This window comes from Meleagris gallopavo, chromosome 1, assembly GCF_000146605.3.
Source record: "Meleagris gallopavo isolate NT-WF06-2002-E0010 breed Aviagen turkey brand Nicholas breeding stock chromosome 1, Turkey_5.1, whole genome shotgun sequence".
Lineage (NCBI taxonomy): Eukaryota > Metazoa > Chordata > Aves > Galliformes > Phasianidae > Meleagris > Meleagris gallopavo.
In genome coordinates, this window is record NC_015011.2 from 170392402 (window position 1) to 170410974 (window position 18573).

Consider the following 18573-nt stretch of genomic DNA (forward strand, 5'->3'; position numbering starts at 1 on the left):
GCTGTAAACTGGTTTTATTGAGACAAATGCTTGGCCAAGCTGATCATGTTGCAACCTCACCATGGACCAGGGTATGGGGTGTCAAATCCCAGGTTCAGAACAGGGTGCATGCTGGACTAAAATGTGCAAATATATATTATAAGGCATCTAGTTCCCATGCCCTCAGCATCATGATTGCCCAAAAATGTAATGGATGCCAAAAAAATCCACACGTATCATGGTGCAACTGTAGGCTGTAGGCTATAGATCTGAGCAATGTCTGGGTCAACAAATAAATGACAGGGAAAATGCCAATAGGCTGATGTTGGGGGAACACTGATGTTCTCACTTCTCTGATACCCTCCCTAATCCATAGAACAACCCAGACACCAGAAATGTTACTATGCCTCTAATGAAGGCTAGCACCTTTTTGCATAAAATGTAACCTACAGGAGCACTGAGTAATCATGGCCAAGCAGTCAGTGGTCGCAGCCCCATACCGGGAGGGCACTGCCATCCTGCCAGGGCTTGTGTCTGCAAGGGTCCATGCACCACAGCAGATGAAATGAGAAAGCTTTGAGCAAAGACTTGTGCCACGGCATGCACGGCACCAATTTGCAAGGAGACAGGATGGGGTCCAGGTCATGACTGCACTTTACCAAAAAAATGCGGTATTCTGGGGCAATATCTTCTTCTCCAGAAGAAAACCTCCCTGCTTGGAAAAAGCAGCTGCATGGAACTTCACTGACATCCCAGCAAGAGGATTGCAGCTTATTTCTTAATCCAAATACTCAATTCTGCAAAAGGGCATTAGGGAAACCCAACCTAAAACTACAGACTCTCCTCTTTCCTCCTCACCAGCTTGTAAGAGCTTAGAGACAGACACATGGCTGAAATACAGAACCAGTACTTGCTACAGCAAGGATTTGCTACAGCTTGCAATGTATGGGCGCAAATGAGCCTCATGGCCATCTGTCCATCTCCAGACCATGCCTGACATGTTCTGCAGGTTCGCTGGAACAACTCTTTCTCCTTGAGAGGCCACCTATTGAGTTATACCATTTGGTTTTTTTCTTTGTTTGTTTGTTTGCTTTGTTTTTTAATTAAATTAATGTTGGAACTGCAGACTCCCAACCAGACAGCAGTAATTCTATCAACAGCATCTGCTGGTTGGTAGCACCCTGCGTGCGGGACAGAGGTGAGCTGGGTACCTGTGGGCAGCCTGAACCCAAACACTCCAACCCTGAGCCAAGTGGCAGCCCAGGCCCTGCCAGCTCCAACACTCCTCCGCACCCCACCAGCTCCAACTGGAACTAGTGTTCACAGAGCAGGAGCCCCATAGGTGCTCTGACTTGACTTCTTTTTCTCCACACTCCTTCAGTTTTGAGATCTGCCATGAGGGGGTTGCTTTACCCACCCCAGCACCCCTCTGCATCCAGCAGTATTGACTGTCACCAACCAACACGAATGAGAAGCCCTCACCCCTGTGAGTGCAGGTCATATTGGCTTCATGGCTGCCCCACTGTCCTACTCAGTGCTGACTTAAAGAGAAATTGACATCTTTTAGCTCTTTAGTTCTGCTTCCCCAGAGAGTCACCTCCCTGCTGAAATGACAAGAGGAAATGGCTTTAAGTTGCACGAGCAGAAGTTCAGCTTGGATATTAGGAAAAACTCCTCCAAAAGAGTGGTCAGGCACTGGAACAGGCTGCCCAAGGAGGTGGTGGAATAATTTTCCCTGGAAGTGTTCAAGAAGTTTGTAGCCTTGGCACTGAGTTTAGTAATATTGGTTGTAGGTGAACAATTGGACAACATAATCTTAGAGGTCTTTTCCAGCCTTGATGATTCGATGATTCTACGATTCTTTCCTCCAAGGAGATGTGTTCATGACATTCTCACAGCATTGTTGGTAATGCCTATGCATAAACCACACCATCAACTCCCTCTCGGGGTGAAGGGATGAAGAAAGAGCCATTTCAGAGTCAGCGTTTGGTCATCCAACATCTCTGCTTCTCCCAGGGCTCCTGAACTGGCTCCATGCTGGACATTGCCCCATCAGCCATCAACTCACTCCATCATGAGCAAGCCATCACATCCATGTTATTTGCAGACTCTCTCCAAACACCAGACCAAACCTCATCTGCAAGCATCACCATGAGTGGGGTTTACACCTTGGCCACACTGTGTCACAAACTTTTCATTGTATTGAGCTGCTGGTTTCAGCCTGAGGGATTGTTTCTTGCTGCACTGTTCTCTTGACACTTATTATCCAAGAATATCAGAATGGTTTGGGTTGGAAGGGACCTTTAAGATCATCTAGTTCCAACCCCCTGCTATAGGCAGGAACACCTCCCACTAGACCAGACTACTCAAAGCCCCATGCGTCCTGGCCTTGAATGTCTCCAAGGTGGGAGCATCCATAACTTCTCTAGGTATTTGGAGAGCTGCTGGAACACTTGGAGCAACAGCATCTTTCCTAGACTTCAGGAATATAGACTTCGACCTCTTCAGTGAATTGCCTGGCAGGTTGACATGGGATAAAGCCCTGGAGGGAAGAGGGGTCCAAGAAAGCGGGTCAGTATTCAAGGACCATCTTTTTCAAGCAAAAGAAGTAGTGCATCCTGAGAAAGAGGAAGTGGGCAAAAATGTCAGGAGGCCTCCATAGATCAACAAGGAGCTCCTGAACATAGTTTGATGCGAAAAGGAAGTCCATAGGGAATGAAAGCAGAAATGGGTGACCTGGGAGAACTACAAAGAAGTTGTCTAAGCCAAGAATCAGGTTTGGAGGGCTATATCTAATTATATCTAGCCAGATACATAAAGCAAGAAAAAATTCTATACGTCTATCAGTGAGAAAGGGAAAGCTAGGGAAGATGTGGCCTTTTCCAGAAGGAAACAGGAGACCTAGTCATAAGAGATACAGAGAAAGATGATGTACTCAATGAGTTCTTTGCCTCAGTCTTCACTGGCAAGGGCTCTAGCCACACCGCCCAAGTTGCAGAAAGCAAAGGTAACAACTGGGAGATGGAATTTCTGCCTGCTGTAAGGGAAGATCAGGCTTGTGACCATCTAAACAACCTGGAGGCAGATAAGTCCATGGAACCCAATGAGATCTATCCACAGGTTCTGCGGGAACTGGTGGATGAAGTTGCCAATCCTCTATACATCATATTTCAAAGATTATGGCAGTCTGGTGTACTGTCTGGAAAAGGGGAAACATAAACCCCATTATCAAGAAGGGAAAGGAATAAGATCCAGGGAACCACAGGCCAGTCAGCCTCACCTCCGTGCCTGGCAAAATAGTGGAGCAGATCCTCCTGAAGATCCTACTAATGCACATGGAAAATAAAGATGAGGTGATTGGTGGTAACCAACATGGCTTCACCACGAGTGAGTCATGCCTGACAAATCTGGTGGCCTCTTACAATGGAGTTACAGCATCAGTGGATGAAGTAAGAGCAACTGATGTCACCTATCTGGTGACTTGTGCAAACCATTTGACACTATCTCTCATGATGTCCTGGTCGCCAAATTGAAAAAAATGGAATTGATAGATGGACCACATGCTGGATAAGTAATTGGCTGGATAGGCATACTCAGAGAGTGTGCTCTTCATCCTGGAGAAAAGAAGACTCTGGGGAAACCTTATAGTGACCTTCCAGTACTGGAAGGGGACCTACAGGAAAGCTGGGGAAGGACTTTTTAGAAGGGGTTGCAGTGACAGGACATGGGAAAATGGGCTTTAAACTGGAAGAGAGTAGTTTTAGATTAAATATTAGGAAGAAATTCTTTACTGTTAGGATGATGAAACACTGGAACAGGTTGCTCAGCGAGGCTGTGGATGACCCCTGTCTGGGTGCTTTGATGGCCAGCCTGGATAGGGCTTTGAGCAACTTAGTCTAGAGGGAAGTGTCTCTGCCTATAGCGAGTGGGAACTAGATGATGTTAAGTCTCTTCCAACCCAAACGATTCTATGATTCTATGATTCTATGATCTATCTCACCACTGACATCCCCAGGACAGCAATGGAACGGTCTGTGGCTATTATCACTACAACTGAAAATAATTGCTACAAATAATGAAAAATTAAATGGATGTCACTAGGCTAAGCCAAAATGTTACATTTTTACTTACTTGGCCTCACCAGGTTTCTTGCCTTGGGCAACTTTTTTTTCAGCAATCACTTACGTTTATCAGACAAGATATACATTTATTGCATTTGGATTTTTTTGAATAATTGAGTAATTTAATCTTTTAAGTGCCTCTGAGATCATTTGCTGTAATTAAAGAAGAAAATGAATGACTGACGTGTAAGAGCACTGGAAGACTTTAAATATGAATGTGCCCTCCACTGCATCTCCTGTGCACTTACATAATGATTATTCTGAATTAATACGACCACAAAGACAAAAGAATAAAACAAGAAGAGCTTTGTCATGCTATTTTTCCTTCCTGCCCAACAATAACATGTCACCGGCTGGAACAATGTACACATGAGCACCAGCACGTGCTGTGCAGCACCAGGCCCCACAGCCACCAGATCTGAGATACAAGGAGAGGCAGTATCAGCTCACACATCTTGCAGCATTGTGGCTGATAAGCAAGTTACAAATGTACATAAAATCCACAGACTTCCATTAGAGGTAGACTTAGAGGTAGGCAGGCCCTGTGACACCCTCCAGCATATGCTATTGCTTCTGTCAGCCTACAGAACCTTCTCACCTCATAAAACTTTACAGTGCAGGCAGTTTATAATGCTGCACCTCTAGAACTAAAAACACTTGGCCAATTCACAAGTCCCTCCAGCATGAGGGAAAAAGCAGATTTCCATAGACAGGTGTTTAGTTTGCTCAGCTCTGCCCAAGGCCCACTGTAGGGCCTGTCCTGCTGGCGTGCAGCTCTGCACAAGGTTCAGTGCAGGGCCTGTAAGGCAGAAGAACCAAAGCACAGCCAGCTCTTTGCTCAGACCCTGTTAAGCTCGCACCACACCATGGCATGCTGTGGGCACTGGAGGTGCTCAGCCCCAGAGTTAAGTACCTCCCCGGTGGCACTCAAGGCTCCACAGACATTGTCCTCCTAGCAATCAGGGCAAGGAATTCATGCATTTTCTTGTGCCTTTGGCTTTTCTGCCCTGCTTCATTAATATTTTCCCTGGCTTCTCTCTGCTCCCCTGGTCCTTTTGCCACGCCTGCCCAAACACACACAGCACCACGATGTACTAGCCAGCAAAATGTCAGCACCCACAAGCATCTTGGCTGCAGGCTCCTGGTATTGCAACTTTCTGGTTTCTTAATGAATTTGTTTTTCTTAGAACTGTTGGACAAAGTGGTATTTTTACTCAACTCACAATACAGAACCTCCGATATACCAGACTCTGCCACTCTGTCACCTTATTATTCCTTCTTTTTCGGACTCTATAAAGAGTGGGCTGAGCCAGCCAGCACCACCCTCAGCCTTGAAGTTGTTGGCAAAGGGCATTTCAGCAACCCGAGAGCAACATATGAGAGAGGGGACAAGCTTTCTCCTTTCCTTTCCTCACCTCTGCTTTGCAGCTTTCCATAAGGAAGGGAGGAAGAAGACTGATCTTTTTCAGCTGAAGCTGAAGCACCTAGAAATGGCCGTTTTACGCTTAGGAAGGATGGATGTTTTTTTCCTGTGAGATTTTCGCAAACAGAATGAATTTCTAAATGACTCAGAAATAAATCACAGTTAGAAAAGCAATGCGTTTGTTTTGTTTAAACATTTTCTCACTTGAAAGGCTGCTATCCCATTCGTTAGCTTTTTTTCCTTTCTGCTCCCATTGCCTTTCACTGTGACATGTGCTTTGCTAAGGCTGTACAGTGCAAGTCCCAGAAGCTGCATGCTTTGTGCTGCAGCCCTGCTGACAAAATCCTTCAAGGCTCAGAGCAGCTCTGCTAAAACATAAGAGTCATAAAGTTTACAGCAGTGTTACTAGGGAATAAGCTATCACAACAAACAGCTTAGAATCACAGAATCACCAAGGTTGGAAAAGACTTCCAAGATCATTCAGTCCAACCATCCACTTACCACCAATATTTCCCCACAAAACCATGTCTCTAAATACAACATGTAAATGGTTCTTAAACACCTCTAGGGTATTGGTGGTGTTCCACCACCTCCCTGGGCAGCCTATTCCAGCACCTGACTACTCTTTTGGAGAAGATTTTTTTCCTAACATCCAACCTCAAAACTTCCCATAGGATTATAGAATCATAGAATATCCTAAGTTATAAGAGACCCACAAGGATCATTGAGTCTAACTTCTACTAGCATGGTTACTTCCACAGGTTTTTTACTAGTTAAAAATAAAAATAATATAACTATATTTATAACTATAAAAATAAATAAAGAACCCAAACCCTTCTGATGCCTCAGTCAGAGCTCTGCTGGAAAAGCCTCTGCTTAGGTGCAGGCCCCAACATTCTCCCTCAAAAGTCAGGACTATTCATGCAGCACTGGAAAAACAAACAGCAGCACAAATGGCTTGTGGAGTTACCACTAGAGCCCCTCGAAAGGAACTCTGCACTTCAGACTGCAGACTGAAAAACTGGACAGATTAAAAGTTAAGAGCAGATTGCCACTTGTTATCTACAGTATCTTTATTTCATTTCTAAGATTGTTATAAAAACAATATAAAATTCATTCTTGCAGTTAGTGAAGGTCCCTCTGGCACTCACACTGCACAGTCTTGAGAAAGAAAACATAAGCATTGCACTCAAGTCACAAAAAAATATTTTGAATAAATGTGTATATACATTATTTTACAACATGTTTAATTTGGAGCATTGAGCAACAACATTTCAGTCCAGAAAATCCCATAGCCACAGCTGGATCACAGGAGGTGCTGGCTGGATCTATCTGCATGAGCACACTGCCGCTCTCCTTCCTTGGCCAGGGCCTGATCTTTGCTTCCAGGGCTTTTCTGCAGTTAGCGTTTTTAAGAAAACTGACAAGAAGCATGCACTGGCCCCTGATAACCAAAAGTCATAAAAGCATAGAATCATTTGAGTTGGAAGGGATCCTTTAAGGTCACCTGGTCCAAGTCCCCTGCAATGAAGAGGGACACCTACAGCTCCACCAGGGTGCTCAGAGCCACATGCCATACTGCAGGCAGGCTGCCAAGGTCTGAGCTTCAGCAGTTCCCAGGTCCCACTCAGCAGTGACATCTAAACCCTCTCCTGAAGGGCAAAGCACCAAAGACTGTGTTATTTCTATGTGCCATGGCACCATTACAGGATGTGATCACACAGCTTTGCAGTAGCAAAAACCACTTTATCTACAAATTAACTATCCAGCTGGTGCCATCTGCCTGTCGGTGGTTACATATCACCCAGTCTGCAGTGTCTCCTTGCTAGGACTGCTGGCTTCACCCCTCACACTGTGACTGGCCTGTCCATTAACACACCAGGATGGAAATGTGTTCCATCAAATGCACATCAAATGTGGATGTGCAGGATGGAAAGCTGTCAGTTCAGTACCAGCACAGTCCAAGCACTCAGTGCCTACCAGATCCACATTGTCCCGGGTTTGCCTTTCCAGGTCTGCTGAACCTCTGGAGAGTAGGGAGGACATGGAAGTTCAGCTGACCAAAAAGATCAGGCCTGGTTTCATTTTATTTTACCAACGACAATATCATTAAAACACACATACACAAATACAGTGTCACATGTGACCTGGCTATATTTTAAATAAATTTTAAATAAAAGTCAATTTTTAGTATGGATTGAGAGGGTATCTGACACAATGGAGTAAATGCATTTGCTGTGTGATTCACTGCCATGAAACGGAGAAAGCCATTTTGCATTTCATACATTTAGGGTGAGGCATTTCTTTGTAATTTCCTCACTGCACCAGGCAGCAACACATAAATACAGCAGCTTAAAATTTGCTCTTCTTCAGCAAGTGCTATCATGCTATAAATAATTTTTATGTACATTTTTAATAGTTCTTGACTTACTTGGAATTTTTCACCTTAATATCAAATATATTTTCACCTTGATATCAAAATTTAGATTAGTGCAAAGAGAGACCATTTTAAGACTGGAAAATATATTAATCATTGTGATAAAATACTCTTTTCTATTTCTGTAGATTACTTAAGAAAAATAAATAGTTTTCAGTTACAAATGAAAATAGTATTTCATACATAAGTTTTAATTTACAGCACAGAATCACAGATTCGTAAAATATTCGGATTGGAAGGAACCAAAGGAGGTCATTTAGTCATCTGTTAGCTGTCGAGGAGATAAACATCACATTTAATACAGCGTAATCAGCTTAGCAGATAAATAATTCTTAATTAACACAGAGCACATTTCCTTTAAAATATTCTTTCCAGTGACTGACATTATTCACATAGCAATAAAAATACAATTACAGCTGAAGGCTGTCCAGGCCCAGAGTTAGAAGTGGAGAAAAATGGCCATACTGCTTTCTACCACGAACACTCCTAATGCAGTAATTCACAAAGCAGGCAAAATAACAACGAGTTTTCCTCCATCTCTATTTCTACAAATAAACGATGCTGCTAATATTTTGCTAATTTGAGCCCAGTCATACTTTGGGAAGGAAATGCTGTCAGGGCCAGATCCCGTTGCTCAAAAGAAAGCATCCCACAGAACCAGAAGAGCCTCATGGAAAATGGATGACTCATTTCAGAAGCAACAGTTCCAAGATCTCAGACCGTGGCAAAAGCATCAACAAAGTGCTACATTATTACAGCAAAAGGTTGGGATCTAAATTCTCCATGCTTAACAGAACTTACGTGAAGAGAAAGGTCCTTTCACTCTTCTCAACTCTTCCCGTCAAATTGCACAATCCCTGCCACCCCAGGACAAATCCCTGCTGCCTTTCCCTCTGAGAAAGACACAGGTCTTTGAAAGAAGATTCCTGAACAGACCCTCAAGTCCTGTGCAGTCATCAGTGTTGATTTGTGCCCAGAAGCACAGCAGCAGTGAGTTTGCGGGGAACATGAATCCCAGCAACCGGAGTTGCTGTTTGTGCAGTTCTCTGTCTCTGCTCACCCACGTGTCCTGCTCCAGGGAGGTATTTGCTTTGATCACCTAACATCAGTATTAGAGCCTACTTTGGAAGTATAAATCATCTCGTTTCTCCATCTTTTCTTGGATAATTTTGGCATTCAGGCTCTTCCACCACTCAGTGTGCTCAAAACACACTTATCAAACTCAGTAAGGGAAAAATCACAGAGGGCAAAGGTCCCAAGGAAGGTTGTGGGATAGCTCCAACCACAGGAATTAAAGACTGGTCCCAAACCATATGTATTAAACCACGGAGAGTGGTTTCTGGAAGCCATATGCTAGCAATATTTGCTCGCTGTCAGTGACCTGCAGCAGCAAGCAGTGTGCATGCCTTCCTAGTGCTGAAGTGACCACCACACTGTGCACTCCCATTTCAGATCACCTAAGGGGATGTGAGAAAAAGGGCCGTGGGTGATGGATGCAGGGGCAGCTCTATTTATACCGTCTTTCTGCTCTTTTGGAGTAGTACATAATGCAGAATATAGTAACAATAAAAGCAACAAATATGAAAGAGATGAAGGCAAATAATGATTTTCTGGTTCGGAAAAAGTGGCATTCAGGACACACAGCAGTCTCCTCCGGGCACAGCACCTCAGCAGTGTCAGGACCAGGAAAACCATTGTTGTCAATTATTTCTCTGTAGTGCTTCATAGAAGGCTTTGGTTCATATTGGTTTGCAACATAACTGTACAGACCATATTTAGGAGCAGTCTTGTCATTAAAAGAATAGACAAAATATCCTTGGAGATTAACATTATCCAAGGCATAAGCTGCAAAATAATAAATAAATAAATGTCACTTTGGCATTCAAGTGCAATATCATATACCAGTACACAGTGCAGGAACAGCAGGCTGTGAAACCCAGATCTGCCCCCTCTCTTCCTGCAAATAAGGTAAGGTACACATATATCCATGCAGTATTTGTCATAAAAAATGTTTCACAGCCATTGCCAGATAATGTGATCTGAGTATCCTGTAAATTATTTTCTTACACTTGGTAAACACAGCTGTGAGCACAGGACTCTGTTTAATGATCAGCCTGAAGCCTACTGTGAAAAGATGGGTCTTATTTTTAGTGGAAAAGAAAGCAAGAAAGCAGGTTTTGGTGTCTCTGCACTGGGACTTCTGCAGCCAGTTCCACTGGTTCCCAAGGGGAAGGCCAAGGAAGACCAGGCTGCTCTTCTCACTGCTAGCAGGATGGTGCCATCAGGGAAAGGCACACTGATTCTGCCCCCCCTCCCCCCATCCAGCCTGGCCTCAAACACTTCCACAGATGGGGCGTCCACAGCTTCTCCAAAAGTAGTTCTCTCTGCAGCCACATGCAAGACACCAAGCACTTCTAACCCAATTTTCACATGCAAAATGAGATATTTACCTATCCTTTAAGAGAGCTGTTATGTAAGATAATTAGTTTGTGTTTGTAAAACTGCATGTGGATTTAGTGCTGTCACATAAATGGTTATTGCTGTTCTTTATTTTCACTTGGCAAAGATGAACATAAACACTCCACACAAAAAAAAATGCAGCCTCAGCTCAAATGGTTCTGTACTGTACCCTGGAAGTGTTAATCTGCATAAACCTATTGGCTCCTCTGGAATGGTGCAGGAGAGCAATGTGCCAGCACTGCCACATGCAGCCCCAGAGACCAGCTGGAAGAAGGCAGAAAACTCAGGGTGAGACCACACATGTACCTACTGCAGTGTGACCCCAAAGTAAGGACAAAAGATTTTTTGTTCCAGACAGTGCAGAACATCTTGCAGAAAAAAAAAAGAAAAGAAAAAAAAAAAAAAACCATAAGTCCTGGAGAAACCTGAGTCAGTCAGGGCGGGCAAGGTTAAAAGTTTGTTATGTGGGTAAGGAGAAGATGGACAAAAGCACAGTAACAGTGTGGGGAAAGAACAGAGAGTGAAAAAGCTCTTTGGAAGACAGAGCTCTGGGTAAGCATTGTGACTGGTTAACAGGGATATATTTCCCATGACAAAGAAGGCATAAAGTCTGCAAAATATGTCTTAGACACAAGTATTATGTTATTAGTGGGAAAATACGGTAGCTATTTCCAGGCTGTTTAGAAGAGGTGGGGAGTAGTTCAGTGATGCTGTATGAATGACGAAGTTCTGTGAACAATGGGAGTATGTGCAGACTAATGGGAACTGAGAGAAAAGCCCATATTCACATACTTAGAGACATCCCAAGAACTGGTACAGCCTAAAGTGTTAGGAAGGAGACAAAGCAAACAAACCTAACAGATTGAAACCATGAGTCCAACTACGTCTAAGACATGTTTTTAACTACAGATGCAGAAAACATGCACCCAGTACTTGAAAATGTTGCCAAAGGAACTCTCGGGCACTTAGTATGGATGTTGACTAATTCCTAAAGGAGGTGGAAATTACAGGCAACACTTAATTCAGTGGACAGGATGAAACTGCCATCCATCCTTCACTACCTACTAAAATAATGGGACAGATTACATAAGGATTGATATATAAGAATTACAGGAGATATATATGATTAATGCCAATCAGCTCAGCTGAAAAATAAATCTTGTCAAACTAATTTGACATCTTAACTTGACATCATTTTTATGAGATCAGTAGATCAATACAAGTAATGTTTGATGCGATGTACTTACAACTTCATAAGATAACTGACTTGGTATTATATGGCATTTGGATCGAGAAAATAAAATGTTATGAGGTCAAGGTGGGCCCATAATAAACAGATTTCAGCTGGACTCAAATAGAGCAGATAAGTCTAGAAATGTAATTGCAGAGAGTTAATTGCCCCAGTAGGTACATGTACCAGTAGGTGGTCGTGAAAAAATAGCTTTTACAACTAAGATATTTAATCATCTTTCAGTGGCCTGAAATAAAACTATTTCTCACAAAGTTCACAGAGAACACAAACATTAGGAACATCGCTAGTGTAGCAAGTTTTTGGAGGTACTTGAGCATGAATAAACACAAGGATGGCATAGAGGCAGACCACACTTCAGTACAAACAGTTCCATCCTGAGGGGAGGGAACCTTTAATGAGTAGATAACAGCAGATAGCAAGAGCCTGCATGTGACCAAACTGCTGCCAAAAGGGCTAATGGGCTGCTGGGAGTTAGAAAAGAGGAGTAAAACAGTAAAAGGTAACATTATACACACTTCATCTACAGGTGTGGCTGCAGTAGGAACAGTGTGTCCAGACCTGGAATTTACACATCTCAAGAAGAATGCTGGCAAACAGGAAAAAGTTTAATAATTGAAAGATTCTAAATCATGTTTTATCTAAGGGACACAAAGAGCTTTTTTGGAAGTATTTGTCAGAGAGTTAAATGAGAGGTGGCTTATAGAACCATAGAATCGTTAGAGTTGAAAGGGACCTTAAGAGGTCATCTAGCCCAACTCCCTGCAGTGAACAGGGACACCTATAGATTGATCAGGCTTATTTTCTGTTTGTGACAGCCAATACATGGAAATGCATTACAAAATTGTTGAAAGCTGAAGACAAAGAAATTAACACTAGAAATAAGTTTTTTAATAGTTATATATATGAAAACAGTGGGTAACTTGACACTGAAACATCTCGTATTGAAGTGTAGGAAATTCTCCATTAAAAATTAACTTGTCCAGGTCTTGAGTTTTTCTAAAAAATCTCTTCGTTGTGTGACAGGATGACTCAAAATGCCTCCATTTTACCTTATGAATCTCTGAGACAGAGAGAACAACTGGCTTGAGTTCTGAATAGCAGGAAACAGTTTGGGAAGCAGCATATGAGGTAGAGAGCTGAAATATTATGAAGAGCCAGGATAACTGCTGGATTAGATACAGAGAGAGTTGAGGAACAGAACTCACATCCAGTTCTGAAGCACATCAGTGAAGAGAGAAGCAACAAAGAAATAGAACGGTTATTGCAACAGGAAGAAAATAGGACTACACACACATGAAGCTACTCACATAACATTTAGTTAAAGCTCTTGTACCCACCAAAAAGTTCTTCTGCATGGTTATGCAGAATATAGGCAAGGCCAGACGTCCTTATGCTTAGTAATACCAGTCAGTTGTGAATAAGAGGAAAAACTAAGCTGTAATAATTTATACAGTATTCTAAGCAAAGCTTCTTCTTCTTCTTTTTTTTTTTTTTAAATTAAAACATCCTCTTTCCCAAAGTATACTCACTGAAAATGGTATTTGTGACATACGAACTACCGATGATTCCTTACCTTTTAAAGCTTCATTGATGTAATTCTGTATGTAATATACTCTGAGCCTATCGTGCACCATATTCTGGTCATCATCAATTCCATTAGCCATAACATAAACCGGGACATTGCCATATTTTGATTTAACCCATCTGAGCACTTTACGCAGTCCCCAGGGCACTACTGCAGCTCTGCTGGGGGAGTGCAGCCATGTGATGTCATTGATCATCTGAACTTCAAGATAGTGGTCATATTTCAGCGCATCTTCTTTCTCCCAGCCCACAAGAGTAGTTGTGTAGTGACTTAAGGCAAAGAAATCAAATGAGCCCTGAATTAATTTCTTTTCGTCTTCTGAGAAAGAAGGCAAGTGGAAATTATACAGGTCAACGCTGTTTCTCTGGTGAAGCCACGCCCTCATCACGTGTGGGTAGTCACCATTGCCAAAGATGGGCTCTGCAAGCCAGCCAATGTCAAACTGTAAAATTCTGTCAGCAACTTCTTGGTCATTCCTGGAAAAGGGACAAGCTGGTTCTACCCAGTCAGCTTGTAGAGCTATAGATATTTTACCCTTCTGAGATCTTCTGAATTCTTTGTCATAAAGACGCCATGCTTTCGCATGGGCTTTCAACAGATTGTGTCCTGCAGTGTATGTCAAGTTTTTCACAGATGGTTCATTCATTGTGATCCAAAATTTTACATGGTCCCCAAGACTTGCAAAGCAGAATTTTGCATACTCAACAAAAGCCTTAACAGTTTCTGAGTTTTCCCAAGCTCCATATTTGGCAAGAGAAGTTGGAAGCTCTTGATTCTCAGCCATAGGTTGCCATAAAGCAACAACAGGAGTTATATTAACTCTGAGAAGTTCACTGGAGAAACACTGATAATAATGTACAAGTGTGTGGTTGATTAGAGAAAGATTGCCTAAAGGAAGGACTGAAGACCACTTCAGTGAAAAATGGAAGTGAGTGACATGCATTTCCTGCAGAAGAGAGATCTGGAATCTGATGGCAGCAAAATCAACACAGTGATGCTTGCGTTTGGAGGTGAAAACTCCATCCACTTTAATTAATTTCTTCGTCTGGTGAACATCCCACACATAAACATTAGGATCAAGAAACTGGGCAGGAGTTGTGTCTACCTAGGTAGAATCAGAAACACAGCAGATTCAAGGTGTTTGTTCTAGGTATGTGGGAATATCATTACCATCAAGCACAACTCACTGACAGAACTATGGAAGACAAACAGTACATTTAGCACTTCTCAGATCTCTGATACATTAACATCTCTGGCTCATATGAAAGAATTAATCCTCTGCTAACACATGATGTCAGAACAGTACCAAATTTACACATCTTTTTCATCCTATTTGCCATACAAGCTTATAGCTACTGTGCTTATACCATCTCCAGATTGCTGCATTACTCACAGAAATGAGGGAACGCTCAGGGCTACAGCATTAAAACAGCAGCAGATCTCCAGAGAAGCAGATTTGTACCAAAGACTATAGGCCTTTTAAATATGTTTAAGCTACACTACAGGTTCTGGCTGTTGTAAATTACCCACTGGCATCTCTTTCAAGACCACTCTTTGAACACAGTAAAAGAAATAATGAATGCAACATCATTTCTGTGTCCATTTTTTTCATGACTATGATGTAAGATGCATAAAGCTCCGCACTTGATTTTTAGCACAAATTCAGTTGACAAGCAAATTTTTTCTCTCTTGCTAAAGAAGTCCCTTTTTATTTAATTATGCAGAACTCAATTCCAAGTTATTTCAGCGAGATGTCAATTTCTGATGGATTTTTTTTTAGACTTCTGAGTATCACATAATCAGAGAATCATAGAATGGCCTGGGTTGAAAAGGACCACAGTCATCATCCAGTTTCAACCCCCCTGCTATGTGTAGGGTCACCAACCATCAGACCAGGCTGCCCAGAGCCACATCCAGCCTGGCCTTGAATGCCTCCAGGGATGGGGCATCCACAACCTTCTTGGGCAACCTGTTCCAGTCCGTCACCACTTTCTGTGTGAAAAACTTCCTCCTAATATCTAACCTAAACCTCCCCTGTCTCAGTGTAAAACCATTCCACCTTGTCCTATTACTATCCACTAAATGTCACCCCACAATAAGCAGTTTTCCCGTAAGTCTTAAGGCTTCAGATGTCAGATGTGCCTGTTACAACATGCCAAAGATAGTAAGACATGAGCTCCTCCAAGTCCTGCAGAATTATTATTTCACATTTAAGTGAGTATCACAAACATAGTAAGGACTGGAAAATGGGAAAATGAACTACATAAAATATTGCACAAAGTAAAATGCTCTTTTGTAATCTAGCATAAAAGAAAGATCCAAACTTAAAGGTGCTGTTCCTGTATATTGGTTTATTTGTCCCTCTCTCTCCTTTGGGCACAAGACTCCCCTGAGTTAAGATTTCCTTGTCCTGCCCTCTGTTTGAAAAGCAGGTGTCAGCCTACAACCAGTGTTCAACTCATAGCTGAGGCTCTGCAGACCGTAGAAAGAGCTGCTGAAAATCAGCTGCTATTTTCTCCGGAGAGGTCAGTGCAGTGCTTATAGAAGAAAGTAATAAAAAACAGCGTGTCTGCGGGAAATTGCTTTTCTGGAGAATTGTCCCTTGTAGATTACTAAAGCATGCATTTCCACTAATACTCTGGGAATGCTGTCAAAAGAGTTTTTTCCAATGTGATGCATCTACAAATCACGCTACCTAAGCCTTGCTAAGCACAAACTGTTTGGACAGCATTTTGAAATGAAAATATTCAGCTTTGAAGGTTTAGGGGATAGGGGGGATTTTTACCTGTCTTAGGCTGAGTGACTCCGTAACTTCAAGCAGCTATCGATCCCAAAGGCAGCAATTTCATTTCCAGTCCCTAATCTATCTATGAGCTGGGAGGATAATGACAGTTGAATTTTCTTGGAAATCAATGTATCAGATAAGGAGGGTGCCATATTTTTCAAGAGAACAAAGTTTGATCTTAGTTTGGAGTAAGAAAAAACAAACAAGTCCCCTATACCCCAGCCTGAAGAAATATTCTGTCTTTGTGGAAAATCTAAATCAAAAATTCTGTTCTTGGATACAGTTTCGGAGCTGAATTTAACTGCACATCCTCACTGTGGTGGGAGGAGCCCTGTAAGCCAAAGCAGCGTCTGAGAATTACAGAGCCAAACAGTTAGAGACTGTAACTAAGCTACAGTTTTTACATATTATGAAGTCTTAACATTTGAAAGGTTCTCTTGAAATATATATTTAGCAGAAACAAAAACAGTGAGAGCTATGAACTGGATCCTCAATCACTCTATGTGTTATCCAGGGGCACTGAAGCTTCAGTCAGACACAGTTCTATACTGTGGCAAGGAAGGAATACAGAAATTTTATCTAAATCCATATAATTTACTTTTTTTTTACACATAAAGTCTTCTAACAAAAGTGCCAAAATGTATATACATGAGATGTAGAAACACACCATTTTAAACGCTGGGAGTATTCAGGAAATTTTCTTGAACATGCATAACCACAGCAGGCAAATACATTGTCATTGACTTGAAAAAACAGTAACACTCTCAGTCTCATAAATGAGGACCTTTAGAAATATGCTTTAGCACATCTAAGCAACTTCCATTAAACAGAATTAGAATTGATTTCAGTAACACGTAACACATCCAGGTAAGAGGAGCCTCAGACCTTTCCTTTCTGCATGTTTTTCTAGGCCATTCTTTTCTAGACTGTAAGCCAGACTGGCTCTCCCTGGTCACACAAAGACTAGTGAAGGATGAAAGGCACAGCATTTGTCATAAAAGTCTTATACCCATTTCGTCACAGTGCTGTGGTAGTATATGCCAGCAAACACCTCATTCAGTAAGTTCACCAACATGATCTTGTCCAGTGGTTTGGCTGGAGAACCTACTGGCTGCACCATCAGACTTACCTGAATGTAGTTGTCAACAATCCCCCAGGCAAAGCCACAAGGAAAGACCCCTTCTGTGGGCTGGTTTTCAGGCAAAGGAGGGAAGCCATTTTTTTCTATCAACTTTTGATAGAACAAGACAGAAGATTTTGGTATCAGCTTTTTGTCGTGGCTTTGGAAGTCAACATAAAACAATCCGCGCCGAATGCTGTATCCCCTGTGCCATTCAAAGCCATCCAGGAGGGACCAGACTGTGTATCCGAACACATTAACTCCATCGTACCGGATGGCTGAGGAAAGAACAAAACCCAAACTCATTGCTCTTTTTTTTCTGAGTAGATTACGCTGTATCAGCAAAGCATGCAGTTTTTACATGTAAGAACAATGCAAGAGGTCAGATAAATATCTCAGGGTCTGCTTCAAAGCCCATTTAAGAAAGATACTTCAGCTGCACTCAGAATGCTCTGGGACAGGCTCCCAGGGCATAGGCACACTGTGTAAGGCAACAGAACTACCTGGCCTGACTTTAAAGAAGCCAGATTTAAAAAAATGAAGTGGTACAGCAGCAGTTCAAGCAGTGCTGCTGACTAGGTGTGCCAATGCTTGGCCTTGGAGCGGGGCATGCTGTGCCTGAACAGTCTGCAGCCTCTGAGCCAGCTCTGCTAAGCATGTGCTGCAGTTCTCTTGGAGCCAAAGTGTCACCAGTGGTGATATATTCTAGGTCATCTATTTGGCTTTTGTGAATCTCCACGCACTTTCTAAGTTAAAATAAGAGTCTACTGTCAACTGTCAGAATTGCCAGTGTTATAGCTTTGAGATTTCAAGCGATACTCACATTTAGTTGAATTAAACACTAAGATTCAGCAAAATGTTCCTGGGCAAGGCTCAGCTTCAGGAAAGCACACAGGAGAGTGCTTATTTTAATTACTTAATTAGACCCACCTATTTAAGTGCATTGTTAAAGGTTCTTTTGAACTTGAGTTTGGCTCAGAAGTCAGAGGAGTTTGTCCTTATTACTCAACTCTTCTGTAAACCCAAACTGAGCACTGACTGCACATAATATTTTCCAACTTAACAACACTCAGAGCATATTTCAGGGAACCAGAGTATCAAGATCCTCATTTCCTGGTTTTGTTAATGTACCTCATTAAAGTGAGTTATGAAGGACCACATGGATTCTTGATTGTAACCCCGTTCGAATCAATTGAATCAGCTATGGTTATATAAACAATAAATTTGGCTCAGTCTCTATCGCAGGCCATGAGAAAATGTCTAAGGAAGTGGAATATGTCTCCTCCTAAAGGCATCATTCTTTTATGTTTGGCATATGCTGGTATTTTTCTAACCTGTGCTCATACACACGATGACATCTGCTGTACCAGCCGAGTAAAAGCCAGCACAGGTCCACTTTGTTAGACAGAAT

General features: G+C 42.2%; 1 protein-coding gene across 1 annotated transcript in view; it reads right to left on the reverse strand.

Moving 5' to 3' along the window:
• Positions 1–9211: 9211 nt before the first annotated feature.
• Positions 9212–18573, reverse strand: part of KL (klotho) — a 59851-nt gene continuing 50489 nt past the window's right edge. The window contains exons 5-7 of the mRNA XM_031552119.1: positions 17172–17440; positions 13246–14362; positions 9212–9805 (exon numbers count right to left, since the gene is read on the reverse strand). Of these exons, the coding sequence (XP_031407979.1) occupies positions 9468–9805; positions 13246–14362; positions 17172–17440 (1724 nt within the window). The 3' untranslated portion in view covers positions 9212–9467. The remainder of the gene's footprint in view (positions 9806–13245; positions 14363–17171; positions 17441–18573) is intronic.